This window comes from Hyposmocoma kahamanoa, unplaced genomic scaffold, assembly GCF_003589595.1.
Source record: "Hyposmocoma kahamanoa isolate Upper Pololo Valley unplaced genomic scaffold, ASM358959v1 64, whole genome shotgun sequence".
Classification (NCBI taxonomy): Eukaryota; Metazoa; Arthropoda; class Insecta; order Lepidoptera; family Cosmopterigidae; genus Hyposmocoma; species Hyposmocoma kahamanoa.
Window position 1 is genome coordinate 8,008,745 of NW_020653852.1, and position 21,927 is coordinate 8,030,671.

General features: G+C 35.6%; 2 protein-coding genes across 2 annotated transcripts in view; one reads left to right on the forward strand and one right to left on the reverse strand.

Annotated features, from left to right (window-relative positions):
* The window catches only part of LOC113231013 (high affinity cAMP-specific and IBMX-insensitive 3',5'-cyclic phosphodiesterase 8), a 448,718-nt gene that overhangs the window by 282,816 nt on the left and 143,975 nt on the right, over positions 1 to 21,927 (reverse strand). The gene's annotated exons all lie outside the window — the stretch shown is intronic.
* On the forward strand, positions 14,496 to 15,648 carry LOC113231012. The gene is made up of 2 exons (XM_026465151.1): positions 14,496 to 14,534; positions 14,724 to 15,648. The coding sequence occupies exons 1-2, from the start codon at positions 14,511 to 14,513 to the stop codon at positions 15,294 to 15,296; spliced, it is 597 nt and encodes a 198-aa protein (XP_026320936.1). The 5' UTR covers positions 14,496 to 14,510; the 3' UTR covers positions 15,297 to 15,648.

Sequence of the window (21,927 nt, forward strand, 5' to 3'; positions counted from 1 at the left end):
TACTAATAGATTTCAAGTTTAATGGCTTACAAAATATAAACTATCAAAATTGCAACATGGCGACATTAGATATTAATATTTCTGACTTTTTCACGCAATGTTTAATCGGTTAGAAAGCGCAAATTTACGTGCGACTTTAAATACATTGTGAAAAGTGATGTAAAACCTGCCATAAAAGTAATGCGCTCGCTAAATTTTAAATGTTTATGTATAAAATATAAACTTAATAAAAATACAGTTATCGATTTTCGGTTTTAAATATTTACAGAAAGCTTTAACACACAAAATAACTCACAAACAAACTATTTCCAAAAAGTTCCAGGCTTCTTCAAGCTAATTTCAAGTTAGATTTACTTTTTAAAAAGAAAAGAAATTTTTCTCGGCTACTTCATAGTCATTCTTTAAAAATAAAAATGGCGATAAGAATTTAAAGCTTTTATCAAAACACTGTTGGGAGCATTTTGTCTATCGCTTTATCTATAGAAATATTTTAGAATACGAAAATATTATTTTTACTTGCTTTAGTGTAGTTGATGGTGTAGGAAAATATTCACTCCTGCGAAGCTTTTGTCTACAAAACGCGATGTTTCTAACCGATTTATTCTTTTCACAGTATTGCAAAACCTTTATAAAAGTCACAGAGAATAGTGAGCGTATTATGCAATAAAAAACTTTTCAAAACACTAGGTCAAAAAACAATTGAAAAAATCCAATTTGTCGCAAATAAACCTTATTTTGTATAATTATATGGAATGTGTTATACATGACTAGAAAGGTAGATAAATTCCCTATCATATAAGTATAAGGAATATTTTAATGACATACCTAACTTATTTTTATATTATATTATATTTTATATTATTTATATTAACTGCCTCCGTGGCCGAACGGTTACCATGCCGGACAACCACGCAGAGGTCCCAGGTTGGATTCCCGGGCCGGGAGAAATGTTTGTATGGCTTACATTTATTTCTCTCGTGAGTTTGGGTGTAATTTGTGGTTGTCTATGTGTGTGTGTCCATGTCACCCGCGACACAGGGTTTCCCTAGTGCGGGGCTACGTTGAGTGTGTGCGTTATTTATTTATTATTATTATTTATTTTGGAAGAAATAAAATTTTCATTACAAAATTAAGGTTATTTCTTCACGCCAACCACATTTCACACAATGATTTCACAGTATACTATTGATAGACGGCACAATACACGTACACAACATTGAAGTACAGTAGTTTACGCGCTCATTTCAATTGTTTTTATCATTTCAGAACACGGAATTTCTTCACATATTTTATATCGACTATATCGACGTGTTTTTCAACATCGCACATCCCTCGTATTATTAACAAGCAACTTAAATAGAATTATTATTAGACCACTTGGTTTGACTGAATTGTAAAATTACCAGTCGGTGCGTGTTGAGTTCGCGATTCTTTCTCCCGCTCAGGCCGGTCTCCGGTATGAAGCTAAACGAAATCAGCTATTGATAAACAAAGCCGAGAAGTTGGTACTTCCACACCACAACACCACAACAACTCGTCAACTTTGAACATTAAATATAAGTAGGTCGAAAGTCATTGATTATTTCTAACATTAACATAGTGTCACCAAATGCACAACAAATAATCAATTTACTTAATTTTGTAAGGCAAAGAGAAATGATTTTTTTTTCAAAGACTGTTTACAGATTAATGTCGAATCTAATTAAATCATCTAATTTTATAATTAGTTTTACATTTTACATTCTGTTTACATTCACAGCAAACGTAATAGATTATTACATTTTGAGTTTCTTAATTCTTTATTATATTTTAAGCGATGTATTTCTAATAAATAATGAAAACTCGAGATGTGGGGAATTTGTGGGGATATGAACTTTACTCTTGCCAAATTTGAGGATTTTAACCGTGATTTTTGGGGATTTTGAACAATTGGCATTGGCAACGCTGATTGTATCGAATGATGTAAATTAATATCCAAGGTTCACCATCTCCACCAGATCTTTTAAATATTCTTTACTTTATCCATTTTGCATGAACTCTTACAACGTCTAATAGAGTAAAAACCTTAATTGCAGTATTCTACTGAAGACGCGCTATAACATGTATGTCATAAGTACAAACACTACAGAATGTCTATAAATTAAATCTATCTAGAATAAACTTAAGATCACTAGTCTTTAGAGTATTAATAGACTTTACTGGATGTGTATAGAACAATTTTATTAAAAATAATGAGTTGTTCAACAGATGAACTTAAAATAAGGGCTATAAGAGTAAATCTTAAGCTAGATTACACTTAATTAAGTTGTTTGGTATTAAGAAGGTTTTAAAATTTTGACTTGAGTGAAATAAGTCTATAAAAACAATTTCTTTTTTCTAAAACCATTTATAGAAAACTAGTATCTAAATGTATACCATATTAAAACTGTATATAGATGTAACAGTTTTAAGGCGTATAAAGTGTGCTCCTTGGGATGTATCTATAAGAGTTTATGATCTAAATGTGGTTTAATAACTAACTACCTGTATTTAGTAGTTGGATCTCAAACCTCAACATCCAGCCGATCTCAATAGTCAATAATTTTATTGTCAAAGTCAAAGATTATTTATTCCATAGGTAAAATAAATTTACACTTGAAAACGTCACATTTAAGCTACTGCTCGTTCACTACGCTGACCTCCCAGAGAAGTATGAGCAAGAAACTCTAGGGATTGCTCTTTTCAAATAAACTTAAATGCTATGGAATACACTTTGAATCATAACAGTGTGGAATCTAGAGTCTTGTTGTCTTTCCATACATCTTTATCTAACACGTAGTCTTCAATTTTGTAATATGATTTTTCGATCAAAATATTTTTAATGTAGTTTTTAAACTTAGGAAATGATAAACTTAATATATGCTCCGGAATCTTATTGTAAAAACGTATACAGTTCCCCATAAAAGAGTTGTTTACCTTGGTTAAACGAAATCGTGGTACCATGAGTTTGGACTTAGCTCTAAGGTTAATATTATGGATATCTTCTCTCTTATTGAAATTATGTATATTTTTACGGGCATATAAAATATTGCTCTCCTTATTATAGTATGTAGAATAGATGTTACATACAATTGTAAGAAGCATTTATGGGCCCAGCAGGGCATGACAACACATGAAAGTTAGTTACTATAATTTATTAATGTAACTGGTGTTTTATTATAATTCAATCAGAAACTTGTAGCTTTGACAAGCTTCTGTATTACTTAGTTATTATAATCATTGAGCATACAAAAGATTAATTTATCATGGTATGGGATTTTTTGAAACATGGTCCTTGTGTAAAATAATCCCAGTTCAGAGTACTAAAAAAAAACGGACCTTAAAAGTTCGTGGAAATTACATCTATGTGCCAAGTTTTATTGAAGTCGGTTACCGGAGAGTGCGCGGCACCGCATTTATCTCCTAGTTTGCCACCCTTAGAAGTGGTATATTTTCTTCAAATTTAAATGTAATGTAAAAAATAATCATCAAAATCGGTACACAAATTTTTTATCCGGATTTATCGCGTCACATACATACTAAAAAACAAACATACACATACATATAGTCGAATTGAGGACCTCTTCCTTTTCTTGAAGTCGGTTCAAAACAAGCAATAATATTTTTTGTGGAATGAAACTGGCAAGTATTCTACCGTTGTCAAACTTTGACTAAATAGTAGCACTAAGTTTAGCACTTTTTTTTTAAATAGTTAGTGGTAGAGTTAGCGGACATATTTTTTTAAACTAATGATCCAATGATTTTTTTCAAACTATCAACGTTCATTGTTTGATTTATGCCTGCGATAAATAGCATGGCTATTTAGGATTACATTAGAAAATAAAAGAAACTATTAAAATTTGAAAATTTGTGACGAGAGTGCCTAAACATGTGATTTAGGGTGTCGATTGTCAATATTTTCAAAAATATGCCTATTTGATAATTAAGTGACATTAATTTTGAGTTTTATTTTTACCAGAAAACTTGGCCTCTAGCCCGGTGCCCGCTTGACGGTGAGTTTTGGGACAGCCTGTATATGAACGGGCGTAATTTTAAACTTTTACGAAAATACCCAAGTTACGCTCCTTGCATTATTCAAAATGTCATTTTCTACATTGTTCTTTTCTACACTGTTTAGGGCTTATTGCCAATGCATTTACACGGGTCAGCTGTGGACCAGCTTCACCAGGAAATCTTACAACAATGTAAGGATTCAATACAATGACGCATTCCGTATCCTGGTGAAACTGCCTAGATTTTGCAGAACGTCGAACATGTTTGCGGAAGCTCGCATTCAGGACTTTTACGCTATATTACGAGCGAGAGTGGCTTCATTTTGAAAAATGGCGTGCTTGCATCTGACAATGCAATCTTGAGAGTAGTAAGTGACACGTATATCGATAGCTCTATTTAAAAAAACTAGATGTCTGTCCACCGGGATGCGAACCGTAAATAACAATTACCCATTTATGGTGTTATTTTATTTTATTTTATTGCATCCTACAATTTGTAATTTATTCTATGTTATCTATATGGTTTATTAACATTTTTGTTAATGGGTACTCAAAATTTTTGTAATGCCTGAATAAATAATTTAAATATTATTATTATTAACTTTTGTCAGCCAAACTTGCGACCTTTTTAACTAATATTAGGTACAGGTAAACAAACAAATTAAGCAATATAAAGTTATGTATGCAAACAGGAAACTATCCCAAACTCGTAGGGGTACTCGTTAGGTTAGTTAGAGGTGCTTCCACTATCGACATTATAATTTAACAGAGACTATGTTGCCTAAGTTTATTGAACTGACCTTGATAATTAATAGCTTCCTTTTGTATTTTGCTTTAATCTAGCTTTTGGTAGCAATAAGCTTCTTGTGAAAGAGTTCGTGCAGGGTAGTACTGCCACCTTACCTATTTCTGCAATCAAAGCAGTAATGTGAGCATTACTGCGTTTCGGTTTTGAAGAGAAAGAATGTTGGTGAAACTATAGGCACACGGGACTTTTCAACTTATATCTCAGGCTGGTGGGCGCAGTGGATCTTTGTAATTTAAATTTCTGAGCAGTACTGCAACTGTTATGGACGTATTGTTCGTCCCGTTACACACATTATTGCTTGGCGGCAGAAATAGGAGAGGTGGCAGTGCTTCGCTGGATGAATTCTTTCACAAGGAGTTCTACTGCTACTACATATCGTACATAATCGAATGCTCATTATGTCGAAATTCATTTCATCGAACAGTCATGACGTTGATAGCTTATTAATGCGAAAGTGATAGAACACATCACAAATGTTATTTTTACCATAAGGGAGTTACCACATTTATTCACGCGGAATCGGTATGAGGTGATCTTGTTTTACCATACTTGTCGCATTAAGCCGATTCGCTGTCAACGTGGCCGTTCTGGCGTCGATGCAACCGTTCAGGCGTCGAAGCAGCTGCTCGGGCGTAGATGCCGCCGTTCAACCATCGTCTCGGATTGGGGGTTTGAAATATGGCCTTCGCAATTTGCGGCTGTTCGGGTGTCAATGTCGCTGATCAACTGAACAGCGGGATCGAAAATTCGCCGGTAGCAGACCGTTTTTCGTCAACCGGCGTCGAGCCGATGCGAAACTCAAAAACGTCTTTTTATACGGACATGAAGCATTTCCTGGTAGGCTTAAAGCGTTTCATGTCGATAAAAGTGGTGATTCCCTAAACCAAAGATTTATTTTTTATTTATTTTATAATACCAAGTGATGGGACGGACAAGTCGTGCACGGTGATAAGCGACACGCCTATCCATAACAGTCGCAGTGCCACTCAGAGCTTTAAATCACAAATATCTTAGGATCTTATTCTCTATGAATGAAAATGTATCATAAGTACAATAATATCGTTGAATTTGTTTCTGAATCAATGTGTTCAGGTTTCGTAAAGATCTGAGCGCTTTTTTGGTGCTTCAGTAATTCGGTAATTCGCTACTCTCTTGCAATGTTCATAGCATAAGAGTCGTTTCGAGGCTTTAAAATTAGATCCTTTTAGATAGCCTATATGAATTTTTAGACTTTTGACCTTTCTACTGATGATGTTATGTTAAAATAGTATTTAAATAACTTTCAAAAAATTCTTTGGAAATTGATAAAGCGTGTTCGCAAAAACGAGTTTCGCACAAATGTGTTTTGACCTTGCGTAGCAATCGTGTCGAAACGAAATAAAATTATATTATAAAGCCTACATTACCAGGTACATCAAATTTATATACTAGATATATATTTAATACATAATAATTGAGATATCGAGTTGAAATTTATTCCAGGTGCAGTACATGTTACATTTAAAAATGGAATTCGATTTCGTTAATACGACCACCGTGAGGACGTTTGCAGCGTTCAATTCTTTGGAGCCAATTTTCCACCACTCTTCCTCACATATCGGACGAAATGTTGGCAATCTCGCGTTTGATACTGTTCCTGAGCTCATTTAACGTTGTTGGTTTGTTGGCATACCAACAACTAAACATATCCCCATAAAAAGTTATCCAACAGCATTAGATCGACCATTTCGCGAGATCACACGATTATCGAACTTCCTCTTCAATAGATCGATTGTTTGACCAACTGCAAACGTGGTCATATGAACGAGATCGAACTCAATTCTTAAATGTAACATGTGCACGGCACCTGGAATAAATTTCAGTTCGATATCTCAATTATTCTGTGTTTTATTGAAATATAAAACTGTTATGTCCTTATTGAAAGATTCGATATGTGCCATCAATATACCAACATTCATTCTTTCTACATAATCAAACCATCGAAGCATATGCCGTCTCTATCCTGGTCACTACATCATCTTTCATATTACAATGCTCTCTTACTAGACTGTTCGGCGGATTTTATATTTAAGGCTAATAAAAGCTCTCATTTCTACATCATTCACCTTAGTTTCATGCTTTTTTAGCCACACCCAACACTCACTTTCTGTACCAGCACGGCCGTCAAACTATATGACTCTTTGCGCCGCTATCTAACGGGTGGATAGGTGGTTCGTATAAAAAGAAATGTCTGAAGAGAGATGGATTGGCACTTAAAAGGAGTGCTGAATAACTGAATTATACTACACTGACCTTAAACGTGGGTTTCGTGCTCGTATGTTATCCTTAGCAACCTCTTCCTCAACTTCCAGCAGACGTCCTAATTAAGGATGTCGACAAAAGGCGGTGGAACACGTGGCGGTATCGTCGGCACGGAGGCGGTCACAAGAGACAATTACGATGATGACCTCTTGACTTATCACCGAACAGTGTTTGAGTACAGTAAGACACAAGCGGTATTTCACACACAGCTAAATAGGACTATTCAGAGTGCGTTATGTCTTAAATATGGCGGTGAATCCTTAGAGCTAAACGAGTGTCGATGTGTAGTCCATTACGGACGCAAGTTACCCAGGACTAGTAGACTGTCCTAACTATGAGATATCATAGGAGATGAAGGTAGTGAACTTAACCTAACCGCCGTCTATCTTGGTATCGCCGCGAACACTTTCTATTATTATATTATAAATTGTTTCCATCACAATGAACAACATAATCGCGTTATGGAAAGGCAGATAATAATAGGGGTAATTAGTACAGCCAAGAGTACATCACACTTGAGTTACTTGACACTTTGAACGGTTCTAATGTTTATTCTGTTGAGTTGATTTTAGTTCTGAAGTATCGAGTTTGAGGTGTTCTAGACCTTAAATGTGTTAGAAAAAAAAGCTAGCATTAATCAAATGAAAACGATAAAACGCTCAATCTGCGTATTTACTATCGATAAGTACTTATAGATAAAAAATAAATAAATAATTAAACGCAACATAAAACTGCGTGTTAATAAAATGATCTTAAGTAGGTTCAATGTAAGATTGGTAATAATGTTCGTTAAATTGATATAAAATTCATAAATGAAATCATTAATAAAATCAAATAATTAAAAATTATTTTGAACCTTCATCCAGAAGGTTAATAATAACAACCCACTAATATGTTATATGCATTCGGGTTCAGTGCTCATTCCCGGTGCACTGCAGAAGTCAGAAGCGTGGCAGCACTAACAGCATCCAAGGTATGTAATTATGTAGAACTCGTTGGGCGCTGAGAGTTTTTGGGTGAAGTTGACCCATATATAAAATGACTGACAGAGGCTTTGAATAATGTTATTTTAACGTTGTCTGTGTGTGTTAGTTTATGTTGTTGTGTTGTACATTTCGCAAATCTACGGGCGAACATGTTGCCCCTCGCCGTCAGCGCCCTCGGCTCTTTTTCCACATTTAAAGCTTTCTACTACGGTTACTAACAAATCTCATTACTCGTTATTTCCATTCAACAAAAGGTTCTATCGTGCGTTTAAAAAATGTAAATAAAAACAAAAAAGAAATGGCTGACTGCCAAATTGCCATGTTCAGGAAAACCGAAAATTAAGAAAACAGAAAACTGAAAATGAGGAGACCTACGTAAATTAACGATTACACTTACATATACATTTTTTAAAGATACACAATTTTAATAGAAACAACAAAGTTGGATAATAAGTAGTGCCTATATTCGTTCATTTTATTAGCATTCGAGCTCCATGTTCGTCCAGGGGAGTACTGCTATCATAACCATTTCTGCCACCAAGCAGTAAAGTGAATATTACTGCATTCGGGTTTTAAATGGGGGTGATGGTGGAACTACAAGCCCATGGGGCCACCATAAGCGCGAGTACATACTTTTTGATAAATATTAGAGTTTTTATTTCTTTAAATTTGTATGTTTAAACTAAAATGTTATGTGTATATATATTATATGTATATAGTGTTCGATCTTTGTATTAATAATTATAACAAACTAGTGGAGTAATTTCACAAAAAATAATTGAATATCAATTCAATAAAAATTTAATTAAAACGTTATGTTTTAGTTATTCAGTTGTAGTCATACCAATCGCCATCATACGTTCCTAAGATCTCCTATACTCTCTCTAAAACCATCAGGAAAGCGTCTCGTCAACATTCTACTTGTATTATGTACTATAATGTCTCAGGGCGATGGGTGCAGTGGTGCTGTCCCTCCGAATCTTATCGATTTAAAGCTCTTAATAGCACTGCAGCCGTCGTGGGTAGGCGTGTCGGTTACCACCGACCGCCCGACTCGTTCATCCCGCCACTAATGTCTACTTGCACTAACCTTAAGTCTTAAACCAATGCTTCCAATGTAAAAAACATTCTTGTAACATTGTGTTAAGAGTGTCTTAATAATTTAAGCATCGCTTTAAGACTTACTTAAGTTTAGTGAAAGTTTAGAAAATTAACTCTACAGTCATTCCAATCAGTCTTCATCTTCTTTTTTGCTTTTTGATACTGCCTTGTTTAGGATTACGCCGGCGTCAAGTTTTAAAAATAATATATTAAAAAGGCGATCGTCGCCAATGTAATATCTTCTAGTCTTTTATAGCTGTAATAAATTCTACGTGATGTTATTGATGTCTGTGACTTACAGTTAACATCTTTATTGGTACATTGCCACTACCGAGTATACAGAGTTCTATGTAAAACACTAGCAACCACGCAGGACTGTATTTCTAGCATCGTAAACAACAACTTTTGTTCTATGACTTTTACTAATTCATCTGATTTTACTTTCGCTCAAAAAAAAAGTTACGTTCTAAACGGTGATAACTCCGTGCGGTAACGAAAGATAGCGCTAGAGCGCAAATACCAGTCCGATGTAAAACGCAGGAGCGGTGGTAGGGAACGTCGTCGGGGAAGACGGTGGCACATTTGAACTAACTACTATACTACCAAATACAGATTAAAAAAATGCCAGATAGTACAAACAAAAATGTAACGTTTATTTTTGGTAAATTAATAAATATATAATATATAATAATATTTTGAGAAAACTTTTGAAAAAATTAAGGCACATAGTGTTTATGAAATTAGTGTAATACTAACAAACGCTCTTCATTGAACACAATAATCTAAATTAATAGACAAACAATAGTGACTATTGAATCTATTGAATTGGTGAATCTAGTTATTACTCTCTTCATTCAAATTCTGTCACATAATTTTCCAATCTTTAGTTATAGAAAAAGGGTTTTTCCACAAGAACTTTGTTTTGACTTGTGCCGTTGGCATTGGGCCGTTTTATTTCGAAAATGCAGGTAGGGACAATGGATTACGCTATCGAGAGATGTTAACAACTCAATTTTGGCCTATCTTTGATGATATGGACGTCACTAATATATGGTTTCAACAAGACGGTGCCACAAGTCACACAGCCACCGAAACAATGAATTTATTGCAAACCAAATTTCCCGATCGCATAATTTCCCGAAATTCAGCCGTTAAGTGGCCATCTCAATCATGTGATTTAACACCGCTGGATTATTTTTTATGGGGTTATGTTAAAGACAGAGTCTATACGGAGCCAATCGAAGCGATTGCAGCCTTAAAACTCAAAATTCGTGAAGTGATTAACTAAATACCTTTTTGCCAAAAAGTGATTAAAAACTTCCATGAAACAATCGACATCTGTAACTGTGGTCGTGGTGGACATTTATCAGATATCCTTAGACATCATTTTTCATTGTTATTTGCCAAACCTTACTTTTTTTAATACAATTAAAATTTTAATCATTGTCATCTTAATTTATTGTTTTGTTTTGATTTACAAAACAACGTTCTTGTTGAAAACCCCTATATAACAAGGTATCCTTAGATGAAAAAGAGTAAGTCTAAAGTCTTTGTAAAAGAGTTCTCCTGTAACCGTTTTCGTAATCACGCATACCTATTTGTTTTTATGTTGCAATAAAAAGGGAGTTTTTTTTAATTAACTCTTTTTAAACAAGAAGGGATGCCATTTATGAGTTCAGAAACTCTTTGTTACGGTTAATTGCACGACGAAACTCATTATAAAACATTTATTTAGGTTTATTAAAGATTTGTTTACTTATTTGGTATTATTTTAAATAAAAAATCTTGTTGCAAAAAGTACTAAAAACATGGGATATAATAAAGGTTCCGAAAAACAAATGAAATTGCCGTGAACTGTGGCTAATTCCTTTTTTTTTGTATAATATCTAGTGATGGAACTAACAAGTCATGCGCCTGATGGTAAGCTACAAGCTTGTCCATAACAGTTGCAGTGCCAGTCAGAGCTTTAAATTCGTAAAGATCTGAAGGGGCTGCCACGGCGCCAGTCACGACAAGACATAAGTTGACAAGTCCCATGGGCATGTAATTTCACTAGCACCCTTACCCTTCAAAACCGGAACGCATTAATGCTCATATTACTGCTTGGCGGCAGAAATAGGTAGCAAGGTAGCAGTACTTTTCTGGACTTATACTATGTAAGCTGCGTTAAAATGAGTTACAGAGAAAAAAAGACGTAATATACGATAAAAATCGCGTATATTTGTTTCCTCGAACAAACCAATGATTCGGGCCCTTTACGAGTACGTGCCATGTTCACGGCTAACTATCCAACAACACGAGAGTTGGCGACAAAAGTCAAAACTAACGCTATCACTTTACGGTCCAAACAGTAACTAGTCGAGTTATTATAATACCCGTTGGAAATGTAGTATATATTACCTCTATCTTTGGCTTAATTGGACAAAATAGCAAAAGGTATTTAATAAACCATAAATCAAGTATTACCTGTACATGGTTGATCGATTAAGTGAACGGAGGCTCGTTAATTACAAACACACCATTATGGTACCGATTAACGCCTGAAATTGTTAATAGCAATTAGTTACGACGGTTTGCCATTGATGAATGAATGTTGTTTGCAAGTAGGCGTTATGTATTGAGGTTTGTGGTAACTAAAATAATTTGGTAACAGTTGTGAGCAAAAGGAAATACTTTTAAAACTCATTAAAACTACGTTTTTGGGGTAATCTCAAGTTATACTACATCTACTATTGTTTGATTTAGTATTGTTAGTTTCTATAGGCGGCAAAGGCGGCGGTACCATATTTCCATCAAGTGGATGGTTAGTATTCCATTAAAAATATCTTAACCTTAGAGGGAACCCTTGACATTTTTCAATTTGAGTACCCTCGCTTCTCAAAGTGTTATCAATATTCTAGCAATCTAACATAGTGATCCCTAGTGAGTACTTTGAGCTAAATAAATATGGTCCTTTAATATGTAATTGGAAAATAACGAATAAGTATCTAAAGTTGATGACCTCGATGGTCCAGTGGTTAGCATGCGTGCGTTACATGATGAGGTCAAGGGTTTGAATGATATAGGCCTCATTTGCTAAACAATCTTTTCTAAATTGGTTCTGGTTTTGGCATTCTGGATAATACCCAGAGTTATTATGTAATAATAATAATAATGTGGCAGGCAATCACATCATTTTTTAAAGTTCTTTCGCTTCTTATGACTACCAGGCTTTTGGTAGTGTGAGATATAGTAAATGGTGTTAAAATTTCTAAATGTCAAAGAAAGTGAAAGGGTTGTAAACCTAACAAGCCGTGACCAGGTTCACGGCAGTAAAACAGAAAACTTCCGGTCCACAAATTTATTTAATGTCTAGTTAAGAAGTAATGATAACAAACAATAAGGAGTAAGGCGTAAGAAGTAATGGTAAAGCTGTAACAATAAAAAGGTATATATAGAAAAACAGGCGCATTAATATAAAAACAATCCCTAACTTGATGGATATAAAGAGTTATCAAGTAGACACTTACGAGTACCCCTAAAACGGCCGAGTTATACTGAATCACAGATACGTATTCATATGTACATGATTAGGCTGTAGACTGTTATGTATACACTTATTACAATTCACACATGATTTAGATTATATTATAATGATTATAACTTAGTAAAAGAATCAAAATTAGACGATTGAATTTAAACAGCACCGTCCGCTGTCGCGATCGAGCAGGGAGTGACGATGGAACGGAACTAAATCAGAATGTGAGGCAACCTCACAAAGGTAGGAGTCGCAGTATAGCTTCTTTTAAAAGAGCTCGTCCAGGTAAGTAATGCCATCTTACCTATTTTGAATGAATGAGAATGAGAATGAGAGCCTTACTGCGTTCCAGTTTTGCAGGGTAAGGGTGCTGAACTTTACAGGCGACTTGTCAACTTATAACTCAGGGTGATGGGCGCAGTGACAATGCCCCTGTAACTGCTATGGACAGGCGTCTCTGACCACCAGGCGTACCGTTCCGTCACTTGGTATCATAAAAAAGGTGGTAAATGGTATTTCTATAAACTGACTCCGTGGCCGAACGGTTATCATGCCGGACTGCCACGCAGAGGTCCCAGGTTGGATTCCCGGGCCGGGAGAAATACTTGTATGGTCTACATTTATTTCTCTCGTGAGTTTGGGTGTAATTTGTGGTTGTCTATGTGTGTGTCCATGGCAGTCGTGACTCAGGGTTTCTCTAGTGAGGAATCCCGCACATGTTGAGTGTGTGCGTTATTATTAAGTGTATGAATTCAAACCATATATGTCACATTGTTGAGCATCAAACTCCTCTAAAAAGAGTATTTAGGTCATAGTCCACAACGTCAGCCTTAAATAGGCATCGCATATCTTCGAAAAGTTTCATAAGCCTCCGTCACACAGGATTCATTACGTTGTTTGCCTTCCCGGTTAAGGCTAGGAAGTATCTCTTTTATGATACGAAGTGATGGGACGCTTGTGGTAAGCAACGTAGCTGTCCATAACAGTTGCAGTGCCACTCAGACCTTTAAACCACAAAGATCTGAGGGGCACTGCCACTGTGCCGGTTTCCCTGATACGTAAGTTGACAAACCAGACGTGCGTGTAATTTCACCAGCACCCTGTTCGTTCAAAACCGAAAAGTAGTGATGCTCACATTGCAGCTTGACGGCAGAAATAGGTAAGGTGGCAATACTTTCCTAGATGAACACTTTCGTCTACAAGGAGCGCTACTGTTGTTAAATTACACATTATCGGAAATCACTGTGTGGTTTAAGTCCCCCGGAGGGAATTGAACTCAGGTCTTCTGTATGAGAGGTAAGCATTCTCCCAGCAAGGCTTTAAAGATATAAAAAAGAAATTAGCTATTAAAAATCAAACTTTCGTATGGAATTTACACGACCTTCACATTTCGTATTCATATTGAATCACAATAGAAACAATACGTACCGAGGTCTATTAAAACGGTGTCATCATGTTTGTTTATTATTAACATACACAATCATCAGATAAAATGGACAATTGTGACAGTTTTCCCCAAAAAGTTAACGTGAGATAATTTCCATGCGGAGAGTCGAATGTATAAAAAAATCTATAAAAAACCAAAGACTATAAAAAAATCTCATTCAAACAATTCTAAATATAGGAAAAGTAATGACTTTAAAAACTTAATTAATGTACACTTTAACGCATGAAATTACGTACTCTCTATTTTGCTTTGGTCTTACTTACATTAATGTATTGGCTGAAAATTTGATGTTTTAATTGGAAAAAAAGGCAAATAAAAAATGTTAAAAATATCAATATTGATGGTAGGTACTACAAAGATATATGCTTATCCTTATTTTGGTTTCATTGTAAAATAATGTCTGATCTGAGTCTTAGGCTATTCATCTCATATTAAGATTTTCTTGTTTCACTGTCATATCAGTTTAATTTATGCCTGATATTTATAAATTAACAATTGTGTTCCGTTTATTTTGATTAATTGATTATTTCAGATATACTTACTAAGCCCAGATAAAGGAATTTCAAGGGTATCAAAATTTAGTATATACAAACAGAAAACAGACCTGAAAAGAAATCCAACGACGAAAACGCCACCTGAATATACCGGACCACCAATTTTAAATGTCAATTGGAAAGGCCACCCAAACTTACCGGAAGAAGTAAACAACGCTGAGATTTTAAAGGAAATTATGCAAAAAGTAGCTGAATATAAACGTTATGAATACTGTCCTTTTAGTAAGAAGGTGGATGATTGTGAAAGTAGGTCTGTAAGTGAAATTGTTGACAGAATTATTGATATTGTACTACATCCTACCGAGCCACCTACGGAGCCACCCACCCCGGTGAACACTGAACCACCTCGTGGTGAAAATAACGAGGAAGATAACGAAGAAGAGAAGGATAATGACGAGACCGAAGGGGCCACAGAAACTGAAGAGAACGAAGGGACAGATGGAGAAGTTAATACTACGGCTACTACGACAGAAGAGGGGCAAGAAAGCAGCACAGTTGAAGCAGCTTCAGAAGACAGTGAAGGAGAACCAGCCGAAACTCCAGCTAAATAACCAACTGAAGAACAATGCGACAATAATTTGAAAATATAAAATTTTGAAATTCTACCATATATATTTTCTGGTCGCTGTGTTAGACAAAATTTATTAAATCGTAAGTATTTGGATAGTGATAAAAGTGTGTGATAAAAGAAACCATAATGATGTAATAACGATGATGTCACAATAGTGAACCAAGCAGCGAATTGTTAAATGCCTCCATGACGTGTTCAGGTCGAACATAAGTCTAAGAACGCACGTTTACAATTAATTATAATTGAAAATATTAATTATGCAAGTTTCATTCGCATATTTAGAAATCTCCAAGTACGAGGGCCGCATTATTAGTGTCGATTTTACCTATGTTAGTTATTTACCCAAAAGCTCACTTTACTTGATTGATGATGTTTTAAATATGAATTAAAGCTAGAAGCGGATAGACCATTGAAATTAACCAATCGTGCAAATTTATTGACAGGCTTCCTACAAGTTTAGAGTGTAATATTATTTTGATCTAACCATCAGTTACAGTATTGAAACGATAATGGAATATACTAGACAAATAGTATCGCTTAGGTAGTTCAAGATATCGTTAACATTAAATCTTGATTATAGCCGAGAAAACTTAGTAAACTTAATAGACCAACAAAGTGAGACACGATTCGCCTACATACCTTACCCAATAGCATCAAAGACGTATTTGTCGTGAGAAAATCAAATATATAGACATACGGAACACATTTTGGGTAACGTACGTGACCCGAGTTCCGTCTCAATGAAAGTTAAGGTCGTTGAGAAAGAAAAGTGGAAGAAAACTGTCCTTAGCAGGTAATGGTGTGCCATTATTACTTAAGAAGCATTTTTCTGTACGTAGGTGAAACAACTTCAAATAAGTTAGCTGTTATCATCGAGTATACAGGCTGTATATTTGAAAGTGGGACATAGTTCTAGAGTGCGTTATATTCCTGATTCTGAACCCAAAGAAATAATAAACTAATGAATTTGAACTTTACAAAAAATATTTATTATCTTTTTTTATCAACTACTACTTGAGAACAACATTAGTTATCAAAATCTATGCACATCACTATTATTGCTCCGACGCAGCGGCGAAAAACAAAGCACAGGTTGGGGTGGGGGCGCGGGCGCATACGCGAAATTGCTGTTTGCAACTTCAGACAGTGCACGCGCAACCTTGATCTAACGAAGACGCTTACATTATTTGTGCTTCCGCTCGCCCGATCGCCGCAAAATGAATATTTATTCTAACGTCGAATTAACTGAGATGGTGCGACTTTACGCAATAAGTGGTGATAGTGTGAAGCAAGCTATTGAAATGTTCCCAAATCGGAGTTTACGCGGAGGAGGTGAACAGTGTCGAAGTGTTGTATGAGAGGATTATCTCAGCATTTTATACTGCGAGACAAAATGTGTTTGTGTTGTACAATTTAAAACAAAATTTACTATTCCGTGCTAGACTAAGCATTGTGGAAAACGGTGCACATTTTGAACACTTGCTCCGTAACACGTAAGTGTAAATAAACTGTAAATGACTAAAAAAATCAATCATTGTAAATAATTTGATTTCACATCTTTAACTATGCCAAAAACCTCAATTCTTATTAAATGGTAACTAGTTACTAAATTTAAACTTATCTTTTTTACTACGTAAAACATTTCGATGATAGTGCAAGTAAAAAATAATTAACATAAGCTATAACGTAAATGTGAAATCATTGTAATTGTTGCTGTCTCACTAGTGCTGAGTGAGACAGCAACAATTACGCTTGGTAGTATTCCCATTGCACTCGAAATCAAGCGTAAAGGGAATCGGTTTATTCCTATGTACACTTCAAAACACACTTGTTGATTTATTTTTTGTTATATATACTATATATATATACTATAATTTTATTTTAGTCTATGTTAAGTTGTAACATGATTTACTATGACATGTATGAATATGTCTCACTTTCAAATATACAGCCTGTATAACCAGAAATAGAGACGAGATAAGGGCCAATGGATGGATGGCCCTTATTTTCCTGGCAACGCATCAGTCAAATGGTACTAATATCACCTTTAAATATTAACTCTCGTTTGCGCTGAAATCACAAATTAGAAAGCTGAAATAGTACAGCGCCAACAACTGACCTGTGTCTAAGTCTCCGTATTCTATATTTATTGTAATAAAGATAATCCTCTAACTATGCGGCGGCGGCTGTTCCATTCGGTGGTGTGGGAAAAACAGCAAAATATCTAATTACAAAACAAACGGAATCACATTTCTTTGGTGATTTGATTGAATTATGTAATTTTTCAATTTTCGGCCATTATAGCAAAGCTCAACTTAAACTGGTCGATATGAAGTGAAACAATTGACGACACCCATCAATTGTTTGGAATTCGGGCTGGCCAATCGGAGCGCAGATTGATTTGGCAGAATAGGTTTCAAACAAATTGAATGATATTTCATCTCTATTTCTGGTTATATACTTGATGGCTTTTATAGAAAAACCGTTAACTGGCATTAAATCAACCTCGTCAATGTCAAAAAGGTAGTTTTAAGAAAAACCGGTACAAATGATTGTTTTTTGGTTTTTTGAAATTGTTGTAGTTAATAATAATTTTTAAAATTAAAAAAAATAATTGTAAATTAACTCAAAGTAAAAATAAATCTTATTATTATTATTAATATGGAAAAAATAAACCTAACTGAAAAAGCCAATATTTTCGTGAAGAAAGTGAAAATAAAATTGTTTTTTAAGACCCCTAACCTTTCCTTCTTTATTAGTGATATCCAAAAGATCTCAATTCTTAATGAATGTTATTTGCTGGAAGTTTTCATTGTAGTTTTATTTGGCAAAGTTTGACAGCTACTCTTCTAATTTCGATTACTTTCAAACTTTTCAAGTTCCAGTCACTAGAATCTAGTTCAAGTTAATTGTAAACAACAAGATACATAGCTTTATTTTACTATGGTAAGTTCTATATATGTGTGTTTTTTAATTTTATTTATGAAATGATCAAAATCGTGCGCATGGAAACCCCGAGCCTGGAAGACCATGCATTCACTTTTTTCCACAGTATATAGCAAACCGTGACTGTAAGTATACTTTTCACAGATGCGAAGCAGCTTCGACAAGCCGCAGACAGAAGCGCTCAGCAGCACCATATTGTCCTCGTAGCTAATATTATTAAGACAGACTCCACTAATATGACAGCCGATATGCGTCCTGCTGAGCTCCTCTATCAGCGCATTCACGTACAGATTGAGAGCGTAGGTGAAGTTAACCCCTCTTGCCGCACCCAGCACTGCAACCTGTACGGAACCGGATAGGCCCCCGACCATCTTACAACGTTGACCTGGTTCCGATATCAATACTCAAAAATACGTATAACTTCCCCTGGAACAGAAATCACCTGCAGTTTTTTCCATAGAATGTCGTAACAGACCAGATCATACGCCTTCGTAAGATCGAGGAAACAGGCAAAAACGGGTGTGCTCTTGTCAGTATAATACTTGAGAGTTTGCTTTAAACACAACACGGCTGTTTCTGTGGAGAATTCAGACTTGAAACCAAATTGGTTATCATGTATATGCAGATATTTGTGCAGCTCATTGTTAAGCAAACTGTCAAGTACTTTTGTAACTACAGTGGCCAATGAGATGGGTCGATAATTACTTTTGTCACTAATGTCACCGTTCCTGTTCTTAACTATCGGCACCACCGCAGTCCTCATCATCTGAGCAGGTAGGTAGGAGTGTCCCAAACACATAGAATAAAATACCGCCAACACCTTGGGCAAATGGCAACCTGCATATTTCAGGTGCTCAAAGCTAAGGGCATGGTGACCAGGAGAGTTGCCTCGTTTTATAGTTTGATTGACATCTTCTGCCAAAAAGCGGACGACTCCAAGCAGCTACAACCACACCACCATCCACATCACCACTACAACCAGCATCACACACAGATTATGACGGTCCCAATGGTGACTTCACAGTAAAGTGGTCCCTAAACACATCCGCCAAGCCCGTCAGATCGCTTATACCTTACCTTACCGGTACGCCTGGTTTCAATAGCAAAGTTTGTTGGTCGATTTCCAAAAGCTAGGAAAGTCGTGTCTGGAATGATGGGATGCTAAGATATCCATTTTAATTTGTTCACTAAGTTTTTGATACCGACGTAACTGAGATTTAAAAACCTCCAACTTGTCTGCATCTCATTCCAAACACGACCCCCACGAGGCCTCCCGTATATCACCCATAACTCAAAATAGTGCCTAGCTTCTTCTTCTTTAGATAAAAGAGTTTGACAAATAACCTATTATTTTTTATATCCAGGAATTTACCAATTAGGCTTGCGTTGCAGCATGTTAACCAAGCCGTGAATTTTGTGGGAAGTGAATATTGTAACCCGACCTTGGGGAGATGATTACTGAGCACTTTTATTGGAAGATTTGCTTATTTACAGCACATTCTGTGGAAGATATGATAGACTCAGTGGCATTGTAGCAACCTCGATGAAAGCAGATCTGTTTGTTATTAGGAACCGAGTTTTCATTCATTATCTTTACATTGTACTGATTTCTTAGAAATTGATTGCACTGTACAGGTAACAGACAAGTACTTATATTCGTGATTTTGCAATCCAGCTTTATGGCGACACTTCACACGGCGACTTGTAATCGCTATTGGGCGCTTGATGTACCTACTCGGAGAAATATTTGACATACAGACAAACATGCAGACACTGACAAATGTAATCGTCTACACATGGAGCCAAATAAGGAGTTAAAATAATGAATATAATCTTAGTTTACTTGCGTATTTGCCTATTTGTTTGATGTGCGTCGTAAAACCGACCAACGCGCGGTAACGCGAGTTTGGTGTTTGCCGTATTTGTCGAATATGCAAACAAGGCAAATACCTTGTCACACATGTTATCTTATCATGGTGATTGTTTGCCAAATATATCAAATACGCAATTACAAATAGCCATCTGTAATGCCACCATTAGAAGTAAACTCTTCAAGATGATACTTAAATGCGTCAACGGTAAGGCGTTAAGTCTAATGTTATGTAATTTACAACCGGAAGAATATTCCGATTGTTAGTTACAGTTAAAAATAAAAACTAAAGGGAAATTTTATAAAACAACTGTCAGCAAGCACAAACTACATACAGCGAAAATGAAAATGTTGCGCTGGGCAGGTGGTGTAACGCCATTAGACAAAGACCTGAATGAGTACATCACAGGATCATTTTAAAAAAGAGAACCGACTACGCTGTTACGGCCATATGAGCAGGAGTTACTACGATGGAGTTTTGTTGGTGTAACAACCAACGACAACCCAGGACAGAGCATTCCAAGGAGCCCCGACCCCAAATAAAAAAGGGAAAAGGTACGTTACAGTTAATATTTGCTTTTATTAGAAACGGCACTTTTCTAACTATAATTAAAGGTTACTGGGTGGGTAAGTGGGAAGTACTGCCACTTTGCCTATTTCTGCTGCCAAGCAGTAATGTCAGCTTTACTGTGTTCCTATTTTGAAGGGGAGTGCTGGTGAAGTTACAGGCACATGAGACTTGTCAACTTATGTCTCAGAGTGACGGGCGCAGTGGTAGTGCCTCTCCATTTTTTTGCAATTTAAAGTTCCGAGTGGCAATGCTATGGACAGGCGTGTAGCTTACCTTAAGGCGCACGACTTGTCCGTCCTGTCACTTGATATTATAAAAAAAATATGCCTAGAGAAATCACGTGAACGCTATTAAAATAAAACATTTCAACGCGATATGGCGTTGGGTATTTCCACATGTACTACAGGTTTTTTTAATTAGAAAAGTACTTTAACATACTCTGCGTTATACTTCGGACTGGAAACGTTTCGATACATAAGAGTCATAGAGTTCATTTAAATCTGTGGTGTAGAACTATACGTGTACGTAAGGCCACACACTTAAGTATACAAACAGTCAATCAAATGTAAATCCATGTAAACACAAAGCGACATTATTTAATAGCAGTAAAGTTTACTTTTCATTGCGATTTTCAACTTTCGTGTACCAGTTGTGTAGTCTTCCGTACAGTAGTAATCAGTGTAAACAATATATCAAGCTATCAAGTTTACGTCACGACATATAATCTTGCTTTAGGACATTTAATCAATTTAATTTGCACCTTGCTACGCCTTATTCCATGAAATAAGCGTAATTAAGAAATATATTCCAAAATAAAATTTATATTCTCAAAACGAATTAGTGAACGAAACTGGAATGACAGTAACTAAAATTTTAGTGTTGGTGAGTATTTCGTAATGTTTAATTAATTATTATATATATGCTATGTTTTAATGGTCGTCAAAGTTTATACAGTTCTTAAAATATAATGAATGATTGTTGGATTGTTTTCCTTGTAGGTTATAGCCTTTAGTGTTATTTATTCCACTGTAAGTCTTAAAAGGCAAAGGAAATTACAGTCTAATGTGCGAAATAATAAGAAAAACTCAGCAAAGGAATTAACTTTAGAAGTCAAATGGCCAAAGCACTCTATCAATAAGATAAAAACATTAAAATTAGCAGATGTTAGCGTCAAGACAGCCCTGAGTAAAGTTACTCGAGGAATCCTCAACGATCACTGTCCAG

Excerpts from the sequence above, each read along its gene's own strand:
- LOC113231012 (XM_026465151.1), top strand. The coding sequence starts at position 14,511 with ATGTTAAAAATATCAATATTGATG. Across the intron at positions 14,535-14,723 it reads TAAAAATATCAATATTGATG|ATATACTTACTAAGCCCAGA; the intron begins GTAGGTACTACA and ends TGATTATTTCAG.